This window comes from Barbus barbus (assembly GCF_936440315.1).
Source record: "Barbus barbus genome assembly, chromosome: 18".
NCBI lineage: Eukaryota > Metazoa > Chordata > Actinopteri > Cypriniformes > Cyprinidae > Barbus > Barbus barbus.
Window position 1 is genome coordinate 772,841 of NC_136746.1, and position 13,492 is coordinate 786,332.

The following is a 13,492-nucleotide window of genomic DNA, read 5'->3' on the forward strand; positions in this document are numbered from 1 at the left end:
TGTGAATGGGCCTGTCCGTACACAAATTAAACATTATTAGCAGCACAATAAGTTACTTGCCTGTGAACGCAGCTGTTTCTTGCTAAACCCACAGGTCACATTCTTTAAAGACCCATCCATCAGATAACTAATGAAGCAGGTAAGTGTACACACCACTCAAAACAACTGGCCACATTGATTGTGTCAATGACCATTACATGAAAAGTTCAAAACAAATTACACAAAATTACATAAAGTTCATTACACAGCTGGAATTTTTATATTATTATTTTATTTTATTTACAGAGAATGAGACAAAAGAAAGTGGTATGAACATATGCCATGGATCAAGAGAATAGGAGGATGCTAAACCACATTGTGCTGTTGATTTTGACATATTTAAAGTTTTTAATTTTGTTCCAACTTCACTGTAAACCGTTATAGAGTAGATTCACAAAAATATACTACAAATTGAGGAATTACAAGATTGTCCCTCTTGTACTGCTGTACAGGTCTCATTGATTTCTGTAGATATAAATGAAGGACGCTCCACGTATCCTAGAGGATGTTCTTCGCAATGGCGTTCAGTGTACGTACTTTAGTCACGTCAGCCACTTTTACGGCATATTCTGGCACGGACAGAGAGCCTCCCATACTCACACTAGAATTCCTATAGAAGAAAGCATAAACATAAATCAAGTCCTTGCATAAAAGCTTTAAATAAGCTGAAACAACTAAAAATCAACACAATTCTTATTTGAATTCTAACCCTCAAAAACGACTTTTTTTTCTTTGAGTAACAACGGTTCCCATGCTCTTGGAAAACCTATAGAGTCAAAGCAAACATTATTCAGACACCAGATAGAATGTTTGATATTTTTAGTAGTGGGTGCAGGGCACTATAGCTCATTTCTGTAAGTGAGGAGAGCAAAATAAATTAAACTGTTACATATTCTACCCAAACATTCTTCATACAGTGGACTAGCAGTCAAATTTGGGAGCAAAAATGATTTGAGCACTTTGAGCCGACCATGTTTTGCTGAAGTGTTTTTCTTTAATTGCTGAAGTGATGTTTCTCCTCCACAGACTGAACACAATGAAGCACTGCTTGGTGATTGGTTGAGCTAAATTGGTTTTATCTCATTGTGTTCTTAAATGTAACAGCTGACAGCTATTCAACTGAATTCATTACAAACCTTTCTATCAAAGTTATCTGACTTTATCAAGATCAGTTTGTTCTGATACAGTTTAACTCTGAGCTCTTCTCATATTTTATTACCGTTTTCTAAACTATAGCAATAAACTGTGATATAATGTGAGAAATGCTGAAGGTGTCTGAATACATTTCAGTTTGACTGTATTCAGCAGCCTAATTTTAAAACAGTTTTCTAGACCTGGAAAAGTCATGTAAAATAATATTTTAAAACACCATGGACATATTTATAAGGAAGATGTTTTCGTAGTTATGAGCAAAATGTTTTTAAAAATCCTTTATATATGTGTTACGTGTCAGTTTCTGTTCAGTTCTGTTTACCTTATTTTGTAGTTCCTGTCCTGGATTAGTTAATTAGTAATCATCGTTTAGTCCTGTCACCTGTTTTGTGTTAATTATCTCAGTTGCTCTTTTGTTTCCTGGTCTTTATAAGTCTTCGTGTCTTAATGTTATTAAAGAGTTTGTTTTCTACCTACTCGTTGGTTCCTGCAGTCCTTCGTGGAGCATACCGTGACAATATGATAATCCTTCATATATATATATATATATATATATATATATATATATAAACAACTAGAAATGTCATATAATTAAAAAAAACTACAAAAAAAAACAAACAAACATTAATTTACATGACTCCTAAAATGCAAATATTTTCATTTTTATTATAATTACTGATTTTATTATAATTATACTATATATTATTCTAATTACTTATCACTTATTTTGATTTACAGAAACTAGTAGACTGTCCATGGATTAAAATCAATTCTGAAAACAAAACTTAGGAGTCTTCAAAAGCTGTTGTGTAAAAATGACCTAAAGAATTGAGAAGCGCTGCTCCAGCAACAAGAATACTGTATAGTGTGTACATGAGCAGTGTAGCTTTCCTTCTTTCACACACCTGAACTTCATGCTGGAGTCCTTGCTGGAGCGAGCAGAGCAGTGGAACTCCTGAGATCCAGACGCTTCTAGAATCCTCTGAAGGTTCCTCTCGGTGATTCCACCTCCTGCACAACACAAGCATCCTTCAGACCCACGCCTGAACCGCCACATGTGCTAATAAATGCTCTGAGGAATCCACATACCTGGCATTATTACTATCCGGCCTTTTGCCTAATGGTGTAAAGAGAGAACATGTCATTATTGCTTAGCTAATTAGAACATTTAACAAAGCAAAAATATTTGAACACAAACAAGTCAAAATTCATAACAACTTAAGCTAAAAAATAGGGTTCACTGAACACATCAGGGCTGAGATAGTGCATGCAGGAGGCTCTTTGAAATCCTCTATGCATGTCCTGATGTGTATTTTAGGTAAAGGGATTAGTTTTGTTTTCCCCACAGAGAGAAACTCTGGCCTTCTTGCCTGGGAACTTGATATTGTGAGATGAGTGCAGTGATGTAGTGTTTCTCATCCTCGTCAGTGGTTTTCTGGTGAGATTACGAATTTCAACACAACTGACTTTTTCTTCAAGGAGATGTTGAACCAAGACCAAAAATTGCTCTTACTTTAAGAAATATGTTGGACTGTTATGTGTTTGAAATAGCATGCATGCAGGGCCAGCCCAAGCCTTTATGGGGCCCTAAGCAGGATTGTATTTGCAGTCCCTTGGTGCCGCCGATATGACGGATTATTGTCAATGCTTGATTGTTCACACACTAAATAACACACCGATTTAAATTGTATTTGTGTTGCTTACATACCAATGTCTGCCTGGCATGTTTTTACCGTTTGATGGTTTTTAATTTTAAAGCGGTCAGGTGTTAATTAGCACTTCAATATTCAAACTCTTACTGTACTAAGTGGCATATTAATATGGTGTACTGAGCTAAATAAACCAGCAGACAATGCATTTACAGAACAGAATGTTATTTTAACAGCATCAACTATTAAACAGCAGAAAGTCATCTGTACATATAAAAAACTACTATTTTATTTTTAACACTTTATTTTAGGGTTGCTTATTAGCATGCATATTACCAGAATATTAGCCATTTATTAGTAGTAATTAAGCACATATTAATGCCTTATTCTACATCCCTAATCCTACCCAATTCCTAAACCTAACAACTACCGTACTAACTATTAATAAGCAGCAAATTAAGAATTTATTGAGGGAAAAGTCGTAGTTAATCGAGAATAAGTGTTCCCTATTCTAAAGTGTGACCAAAAAGATATTTTGACAAATGTGAGTAACCATACAGTTGATGGTCCCCATTGACTTCTTTAGTATTTGTCCAGACTATGGAAGTCAATGGCTACCAGCAACTATTTACCAACATTATTCAAATTCATAATATCTGCTTTTGTGCTCAACAGAAGAGAGAAACTCATACAGGTTTGGAACAACATGAGGATGAATAAACAATGACAGAAGCTTCATCTTTTGGTGAACGGTCTCATAATTGTAGCCATAAAGTTTTACAAATTGTTCAGTAGAGTCCATGACTATAAAGCACTGACGGCCAATTAAAATCCTTCCTATTTTAAAGCAGCGGTTTTAATTTCACTGAAAAAACTGAAGCCCACACTTAGAATAAACAGGACATGATTGTTTTGGTCACTAATCATAGTCACAATACATGTCACACAAATCCTGGAGCAAATAATTTACTGTAATCAGAGGGAACCATTTTCTATTTTCATTTCTCTCGACTTCAAACTATTCAGATGAAAAATATATCATGAAGTAATGACAGTTAAATAGCCTTCCTGTCAGGGGCTCACCTATGAAGGTAAAACACTGTCTACGCTCTACAGTACATGCACAGCATTAAACTCTGTGGTCTACTGAACATCTAATAGTCGATGTCTCACCTGCTCCACCAGCCGTTTAATCACAGGCAAACCTTCCAGCGCAGAGCTGTCACAACCACTGGTCAAAATCCTCTCGAAGCCCAGCGAGATCAGAGCTTCTAACGCAACCGCCGGGTCGTGGACCATATCAAACGCTGAAGGAAACACCGAAAGAGGAGGTTTCTGACAAACAGACACTTCAGAGAATGACCTGTCAGCATATTCAAGCAAATATTACTTTACCTCTGTGAAATGTAACTGGTAAAGGTCGACTAGCCGCTGTAGAGAAAACAAAAATAAAACATCCAGCAGGTGTTACATGATATATATAGAATATGCAATGCTAAAATCAGGTATGTTCAGATTCCCACTAAAATGTTTTTCTTTCACTCCATTGTGGGACTGAACATGCAAACAGCCCAGTGCTTTACAAGCTACACCACTCTGAAGATCAGATACAATTGTGTTCAGTCATTTCTGTGTGGCTCGGTCCAGCAATCATCGGAGCCAAACTGGGTGAGAAGTGGAGTAAGAATGGGCATTTGTGCACTGCTAGATTATGAAACATTACTTTTACCAGGTTCCAATCAGCTTTGTATTCTTACATTCATGTGCAGAAGTTCAAAAGTGCCCCTCTCAGACAAATAGCAATGATATTGTGGTCAATAAAACAAAATGCATTTCAATTATAATTAACCTGACAATGTGTACAAAACAGTAACTAATTGCTCAAAAGTAGGAAAATTCCTGTTTATTTTTACATATCTGTCAAATCTGAGGCGTTGCGTGACTGATATTCCCCAGTCTGTTCAGAAACACAGGCTCTCGAGCCATATATGGTTCTGTCGGCGGAAGGAAAAACATAAACCAAACAATATTACGACTAACTCTGAGACTTTGTTTAATCCCGAAGGTAACCTGCTCTGTCTTGTATGTCGGCGTGCTGTCAGTGTCTTCTTTGCTCCGATGTACTTTTCACTGCATGAGAACATGATGTGTGGCATAAAAGTGCCATGGTTTGTCGGATGGCTTGTCTGACGTAGCAACAGTAACTAAGGGTCTTTGCTAAGGGTCAATTTAGAGTTTCTGGCTCAGGTTCTGAGATGAAATCATAAACATCTTTTTTACAGCAGATTTAACATGCTGCCTATGGTGAGCGTTTATCATACTCTGCTTGGCAGTGAAATCTGGTGAAATAGATTAAAATAGTTATCAATAAATATATAATAAATTACTAATGAATGCATAATTACCAAACTGAAATTAGATGCTCTAAATTCCTATTTTTTGCATTTTTTCTCATATTGTACAAAGATTACACATAAACCGCTCGAAATTACCCAAATTGCATAAAAATCTATTCCAAATGATATTAAAATAAAGTATTTTGTATGTACACACCATTAATTGAATATAAAAGTGCAAAAACTGCAAATCTGGGACATATCTATAATGGAAAACACACCACATGATATTTTCAAATTCAGTCAAAATTTACGAGCACAGAATTAGCCACCTAAACTAAACAAGCTAGCTGCCCATGAAAGGTCACTATAGAATTTAGAATAAAGACAAATGCTTGTAGAAATAACGTAATATTCATTGTTTTTTTGAGGTCATACCACATGATATGTGGTAACTACATACCAGCCGTTAAAAAGGTGATTTTGAGTTACAAACCTGCCTGATGCTTCTATGGGTCCTTGACAAATGGTTATATGATGCAACGTACTATCTTCGAATGGATTTCAACATAAAAGTACCAAAAAGGTAGTTTCTTGATGGTCGCACCACATGATATTTCATAAAATGGAGATTATCGGACAAAGTTTGTTTGAATATTATGATGGGAATATAAATACGTTATTATGGATTACAGACTCGTATTTCAGCCGAAAATCAATGGTTTGAAGTTAAAAGGTCTTAATGAGGGCTTCTGAAGATGTTGTGATGGAGTGGATTAGACTCTCATTCTGACGGCACCCATTCACTGCAGAGGATCCGCAGGTGAGCAAGAGATGGGATGACACATTTCTCCATTCCTCTATTGTTAAGTTAAAATACTATATTTAGACTGAAGAGAGAAGGCAAGCATGTTTTACCCAGTAGTTCCATGCAGAGCTCAGTATCTACACGGCCGTCTTCTGTCAGAGCTCCAAACACCAGCCCGTCTGCTCTGTGAATCTTCATCTGCTCGATGTCCCTCTTCATCACCTCCAGCTCCCAGTCTGAGTACAGAAAGTCCCCGGCGCGGGGCCGGATCATGGCATACACCGGGATCCGCACGTTCTCTTTGACCACCTGCAACAGACCTGAAGAGACATGCAGAGCACTGATGAAGCAGATCTATCTCATAAACCTGACACTGAACACTATTAATAACAGATGCTGGGATGCAGAAAACCTCACATTTTGTAAAAAAATAAATGACATTTTTACATTTCCTTTTGCATTTTTTATATCATTTACGTTCAATTAATTTTTTTTCCTCTACATCTTTGAGACAGAAACTTTTAAACTTTTACATTTTTAATTTTCAAAATGTAAAACACACTTTTTCAAAATCTTGAACTCTTGAATTTCTGATTCCACAACAAATCTGTAAATGACCACCATGTGAATGACATATGAAATCTGTAATACTAATGCATCAGAACAGCAAAATAAATCTGACAGCTTGGCTAAATAACTTTCACAAATTTATGAATAATCATTCATAATTACAATATCTACTTCCGGAACCCACTGAGTTTAATACAAGCAGTTTGCAAATAAATCTGTGATCTCCAACATACTTATAGACCATTATTTGCTACTTAAAAGTTAATGTATATTAATGATATCAAAAATATTTTTCATAAGGACAGACATTATTATAAATCTGGTTGACCATTTAAAATGAACAGATACTATTATTTGTCTCTTTTAAGATAATATAGTTGAAGTCAGCCAGTTTTTGCTTATACATTAAATACTCCTGATATGGAGAGTTTGTCAAATGAATTCTTCTTGAGTTTTGGCAGCATGTGCAGGAGTCAGATCAGACCTGTGCTGGGCGTCAGTCCTCCCTCCAGCAGGTTACAGCACAGCTCAACACGAGCAGCACCTGCACATCAACACAACATCAAGAAGCTGAGTGCTGTGAATCTGAGCATGCATTACTGTGTACTGTACCTCCTCTCTCTGCACTGATGGAGCTGAGTGCTGTGAATCTGAGCATGCATTACTGTGTACTGTACCTCCTCTCTCTGCACTGATGGAGAAGCTGGGTGCTGTGAATCTGAGCATGCATTACTGTGTACTGTACCTCCTCTCTCTGCACTGATGGAGAAGATGAGTGCTGTGAATCTGAGCATGCATTACTGTGTACTGTACCTCCTCTCTCTGCACTGATGGAGCTGAGTGCTGTGAATCTGAGCATGCATTACTGTGTACTGTACCTCCTCTCTCTGCACTGATGGAGAAGATGAGTGCTGTGAATCTGAGCATGCATTACTGTGTACTGTACCTCCTCTCTCTGCACTGATGGAGAAGCTGGGTGCTGTGAATCTGAGCATGCATTACTGTGTACTGTACCTCCTCTCTCTGCACTGATGGAGAAGCTGGGTGCTGTGAATCTGAGCATGCATTACTGTGTACTGTACCTCCTCTCTCTGCACTGATGGAGAAGCTGAGTGCTGTGAATCTGAGCATGCATTACTGTGTACTGTACCTCCTCTCTCTGCACTGATGGAGAAGCTGAGTGCTGTGAATCTGAGCATGCATTACTGTGTACTGTACCTCCTCTCTCTGCACTGATGGAGAAGCTGAGTGCTGTGAATCTGAGCATGCATTACTGTGTACTGTACCTCCTCTCTCTGCACTGATGGAGAAGATGAGTGCTGTGAATCTGAGCATGCATTACTGTGTACTGTACCTCCTCTCTCTGCACTGATGGAGAAGCTGAGTGCTGTGAATCTGAGCATGCATTACTGTGTACTGTACCTCCTCTCTCTGCACTGATGGAGAAGATGAGTGCTGTGAATCTGAGCATGCATTACTGTGTACTGTACCTCCTCTCTCTGCACTGATGGAGAAGCTGAGTGCTGTGAATCTGAGCATGCATTACTGTGTACTGTACCTCCTCTCTCTGCACTGATGGAGAAGATGGGTGCTGTGAATCTGAGCATGCATTACTGTGTACTGTACCTCCTCTCTCTGCACTGATGGAGGAGCTGAGTGCTGTGAATCTGAGCATGCATTACTGTGTACTGTACCTCCTCTCTCTGCACTGATGGAGAAGCTGAGTGCTGTGAATCTGAGCATGCATTACTGTGTACTGTACCTCCTCTCTCTGCACTGATGGAGAAGATGGGTGCTGTGAATCTGAGCATGCATTACTGTGTACTGTACCTCCTCTCTCTGCACTGATGGAGAAGATGGGTGCTGTGAATCTGAGCATGCATTACTGTGTACTGTACCTCCTCTCTCTGCACTGATGGAGAAGATGAGTGCTGTGAATCTGAGCATGCATTACTGTGTACTGTACCTCCTCTCTCTGCACTGATGGAGAAGATGAGTGCTGTGAATCTGAGCATGCATTACTGTGTACTGTACCTCCTCTCTCTGCACTGATGGAGCTGAGTGCTGTGAATCTGAGCATGCATTACTGTGTACTGTACCTCCTCTCTCTGCACTGATGGAGAAGCTGAGTGCTGTGAATCTGAGCATGCATTACTGTGTACTGTACCTCCTCTCTCTGCACTGATGGAGAAGCTGGGTGCTGTGAATCTGAGCATGCATTACTGTGTACTGTACCTCCTCTCTCTGCACTGATGGAGAAGCTGAGTGCTGTGAATCTGAGCATGCATTACTGTGTACTGTACCTCCTCTCTCTGCACTGATGGAGAAGCTGAGTGCTGTGAATCTGAGCATGCATTACTGTGTACTGTACCTCCTCTCTCTGCACTGATGGAGAAGATGGGTGCTGTGAATCTGAGCATGCATTACTGTGTACTGTACCTCCTCTCTCTGCACTGATGGAGAAGCTGGGTGCTGTGAATCTGAGCATGCATTACTGTGTACTGTACCTCCTCTCTCTGCACTGATGGAGAAGATGAGTGCTGTGAATCTGAGCATGCATTACTGTGTACTGTACCTCCTCTCTCTACACTGATGGAGAAGATGAGTGCTGTGAATCTGAGCATGCATTACTGTGTACTGTACCTCCTCTCTCTGCACTGATGGAGCTGAGTGCTGTGAATCTGAGCATGCATTACTGTGTACTGTACCTCCTCTCTCTACACTGATGGAGAAGATGAGTGCTGTGAATCTGAGCATGCATTACTGTGTACTGTACCTCCTCTCTCTGCACTGATGGAGAAGCTGGGTGCTGTGAATCTGAGCATGCATTACTGTGTACTGTACCTCCTCTCTCTGCACTGATGGAGAAGATGAGTGCTGTGAATCTGAGCATGCATTACTGTGTACTGTACCTCCTCTCTCTGCACTGATGGAGCTGAGTGCTGTGAATCTGAGCATGCATTACTGTGTACTGTACCTCCTCTCTCTGCACTGATGGAGAAGATGAGTGCTGTGAATCTGAGCATGCATTACTGTGTACTGTACCTCCTCTCTCTGCACTGATGGAGCTGAGTGCTGTGAATCTGAGCATGCATTACTGTATACTGTACCTCCTCTCTCTGCACTGATGGAGAAGATGAGTGCTGTGAATCTGAGCATGCATTACTGTGTACTGTACCTCCTCTCTCTGCACTGATGGCTGACTCAACAGAGTCCACACACACCTCCATCATCTGCAACAACACAATGTACCATTACAATACTAGCTGCTATTGGGAATTACTTATTATTATCATTATTGCAAGTGGAATAAAATACATGACTATGATCTGTCATGGCAAAAAGTTATAAACTTGTTCTGATACTAACATTTTCACAGAAGTGTTTAAGTTTATTCAGATTACACAGAATCACTCAGAACAGCTTTAACAGTCAAATAAGAGCAGATGACCGAACAGTGGTCGTAAAGCGAGCGGACGTGATTGATAACACGATGCCTCCTAAAATGCCACGCGTGTTTAACATTACTGAAGTGATTAAACATGTGTTTGTTTCATATTTCATGCTGTTTTCTGTTGAGTTTCGTTACCTCGCGTGAAGGTCCAGCGCCGGAAGTGCTTCAGAGTCAGGGTCGCCAGGTCCGCGAAATAAAACCAGCACAGTTGCTACTCAAAACTAGCCTACTAATCGCGTTTTGTCCGCGGGTTTCGTCTCATTTGCGCGCTTAAGAAGGAGTGGAGGGAGAGATCTCTGTCACCCGCGGGCTCAACTCAGTGTACAAGTAGCCCAGTTTCGCGGGGAAACCGCGGGCTTGGCAACACTGCTCTTGATTCAGTGAGTCGATGACTCGAGATCCGTTTGAACCGATTCAGTCCGAGTCTTCAACGAACCGTTCGGAGGTTTTAATCGATTGATCGAAAAGAAAATATGTCAGAAACCTCGTTGACAAAATACACACGAAACGAGAATAATATACAGAAACCCATGAGCCGCTGTATAAAGCGAATTAAACGCCTGGACAGAGAACAAAACTCACGCGCTGAGCTGAAGAGATGATCATATTTACTGTGCTTTATTAAATATCCACTGACTGACACCAAAGACACAAATTATACAGAACAACAACAATCCTGTGTTTACGAGAAAGGCTGCAGCTCCAGCCAGTGTGATAACATGGTAATATCTACATTATTAGCTGAGAATGGCATGTTATTTCCACTATTACCATGTAATGTAGATATTACTATAGTATAACCCTGTTATTACTGAGCCGGAGGATGATGAGCCACCACAGTTCTGCTCTTCACTCAAATGGCTATTACATTTGCTGTATCATAGTAAAATGTACTTTATATATTATGAAGTTATATTTCCATAGAACTACACAGTAATTGAATAGAGTAACCTTTTAATGACTGATAAATGGTTGTGTGGCAGTAACTTTACCAGTCTAATATTACATTAACATTATACTAATAATTTAAAATAGCAATGCTTATCAAAACACAAAACAAAGAAATCCATAAAGTCAGTCCTGTCACGCAGGAAATAATGATATAAAAATGTGAGGAAATATTGATGAATGAATGTCTTTAGCTGTAGATGAAGGTGGGGTGTGTGTATTGAGATACGTGCATGAACAGAAGATGTTGCTAATATCCCAGCGATAGAGACGCACCAAGATGTCATGAAGAAGTCAATAAAGACGTGTGGGAATAAAAACAGATGAGGTCCTGAAGTTCATTATTGTGAAATATACAACAATCCACTACTATGCTTTTGTAAAAATCTCCTATGTAAAGGTAGTTCTTTTACAGCTATATGAGTGCTCGGAGGGTATTCTGTGAATTTTGTGTACTACAGTTGAGCAAAAAGTTGCTTATATTTCTTATAGGAATTACAAAACCATGTTAAATACAGTCAGGGACATGTGACCAATAAGAACATGCTAACCACTCTAACACATACAAATTTATCTGTGACAGAGCCTGACATTTTAGGGGTGAAATGCGTATAAAAATGTATTTTATTCAGTCATCTTGGAACACAAATGAAGATATTTCTGAAGCTGGAGAGAGGATAGGAGCTGAGAACTGAGGAAGCAGCATATCAAGCCGTGCTGGAGGGTTGCCTGGGGCTTGGAGGAAGAGCTGGTCATCCAAACCACTCCAGAAGACCAACTTTACTGTGTTAAAGAGTGCATCTCTGCTTATTATAGAATCAAAATCAACTATAGATCCTTATAGAGTTATTACAAGCACTCAATGGTGGTTTAAAGTGGGTAAGAAAATACATTAATAATTAAATACATTTTCAAGTGTAGCTTGATGCTAATTGTACTTCTAATTATATTTTAGGATGTAGTCTATTCTTGTAAGCATTATAGATAGTTTGTGTTTCTGGTGTAGAACCAAACTTTGAAAATCTAATTAAATTAAATACAATTACTTCCCTAACTCCCTGTCCAAAAACAATCAATTAAAGGTTCCAACAAAATTGGTGTCAATCTCCCTAACTCCCCAAAATATCATATATATAATTATATACAATTATTTACAATAGAAAGCGAACAGGTCCAAACTGGGGTAATCCAGAATTAAAGTCAGAGAACAGGCGGCAGTCAGTGTTATGAATAAATGGGCAAAGCAAACAACTATCAGTCTCTCACAGGCGAACACTCAACTAAACACAAACAAAGATACTCTCAGTCTTACTGACATGGTTTGTAACTAACTGGCAAAGTCAAACAGAGCAAACACAGCCAGCGAGCACAAGGCTGAAGCAGGAAGTGATGACCGAGACTTTATAAGAGGGTTGTAAGGAGTTTTGATAGAGCTGGTATTGTGTGACTCCTAGCTGTGGGTTTGAAGTCGTCTTTTATTTCCTGAAGCAAATGAAACATAACATGGCTCGGCAAATGATATGTTCAGATAATGTGTTCTTCTGGCTTTCCAAATAAATGAATTCGTGTGTAAAAGTCCTCTCCCTTCTACCACACGCTCTCTGTTCTCTGCGGTGCCAACAGTAACTGCAGCCTTTTCAAGCGCAAAATAGCTTAAGACATGCTTTATTTGGCGTTAAATAATGGCACAAATATCAGTAATTTGACGAGTGCAAATGTTAGTAAATCTTGTTGCATGATTCATTTGAATATTCTCCTTCCATAAATTGTGTCTGAAAGGAAACTCCTACAAATGCATGTTCAATAAGGTCAGATGCAACAATAACTGTGTCCTCGCCTTTTTAGCGCCAATTCATTACTGCGCATCCTGTAATAGTGATCCTGACAGTACTATTTTAACGCCAAAATCGGTTCGTGCTGGCCCTTAGTCTACTTCTTGTAAGATTGAGACCAGTTGCACAGAGACCATTCAAATGATACTGTTACAGAGTCGACGAGACGTGAGACGTACGGATCCATGTGCAAAGCTTTATTCAGAGACGTGGTAACAGGCATGGATTCAATAATGGCAAACAGGTACAACTCAGGCAAGACAAAGAGTAATCCTAGGACAAGCGAGGGTCTTCGATCAGCGAACAATATGCAACAAGGCAAAGCAACGAGATAATCCAGGTACACGAGCAACAGTCCAAGCGAGGTGCAGAGTCTGAAACAGCAGGCAAAGGGTTAATCCAAGACACACAGGCAGGAGATCAGGAAACAAGGCAACACAAAATGACTAGACTTAGACTAGAACTAGAAACTAGGCTCCGTAAGGCAGCTATGACTAGATGAGTGATAAACGCAGAACAATACTCGGAGATCTGAAAGAGGAAGTCCAAGGCTTATAAAGCGTGTCTGAATGGATTCAGCTGTGTGTGTGCAATCAGTGCAATGGATCATGGGAACTGTAGTCCGGAGTGACACATAAAAGGCTGTGTGGTGTGAGAGTCAATGTAAAGAGAAGACGGCATCTGGTGGTGAGCAGACGGAAGTG

The 13,492-nt window shown here is 39.5% G+C and overlaps 1 protein-coding gene across 1 annotated transcript; it reads right to left on the reverse strand.

The window, feature by feature from the left end:
* Positions 1 to 281: 281 nt before the first annotated feature.
* Positions 282 to 10,395, reverse strand: cutc (cutC copper transporter homolog (E. coli)). Its single transcript, XM_079439827.1, has 9 exons — positions 10,144 to 10,395; positions 9,733 to 9,787; positions 7,039 to 7,098; positions 6,095 to 6,304; positions 4,236 to 4,271; positions 4,014 to 4,147; positions 2,281 to 2,308; positions 2,097 to 2,202; positions 282 to 649 (listed from the first exon to the last, which is right to left on the reverse strand). Exons 2-9 carry the CDS (start codon positions 9,785 to 9,787, stop codon positions 538 to 540), a joined length of 741 nt encoding a protein of 246 aa, XP_079295953.1. The 5' UTR covers positions 10,144 to 10,395; the 3' UTR covers positions 282 to 537.
* Between the last annotated feature and the right edge of the window lie 3,097 nt (positions 10,396 to 13,492).

Coding starts and splice junctions, on each gene's coding strand:
- cutc (XM_079439827.1), bottom strand. CDS start 9,787: ATGATGGAGGTGTGTGTGGACTCTGTTGAGTCAGCCATCAGTGCAGAG. Junction 4,148..4,235: donor ACCAGTTACATTTCACAGAG/GTAAAGTAATAT, acceptor TGTTTCCTTCAG/CGTTTGATATGGTCCACGAC. Junction 2,203..2,280: donor CCGGATAGTAATAATGCCAG/GTATGTGGATTC, acceptor TGTGTTGTGCAG/GAGGTGGAATCACCGAGAGG.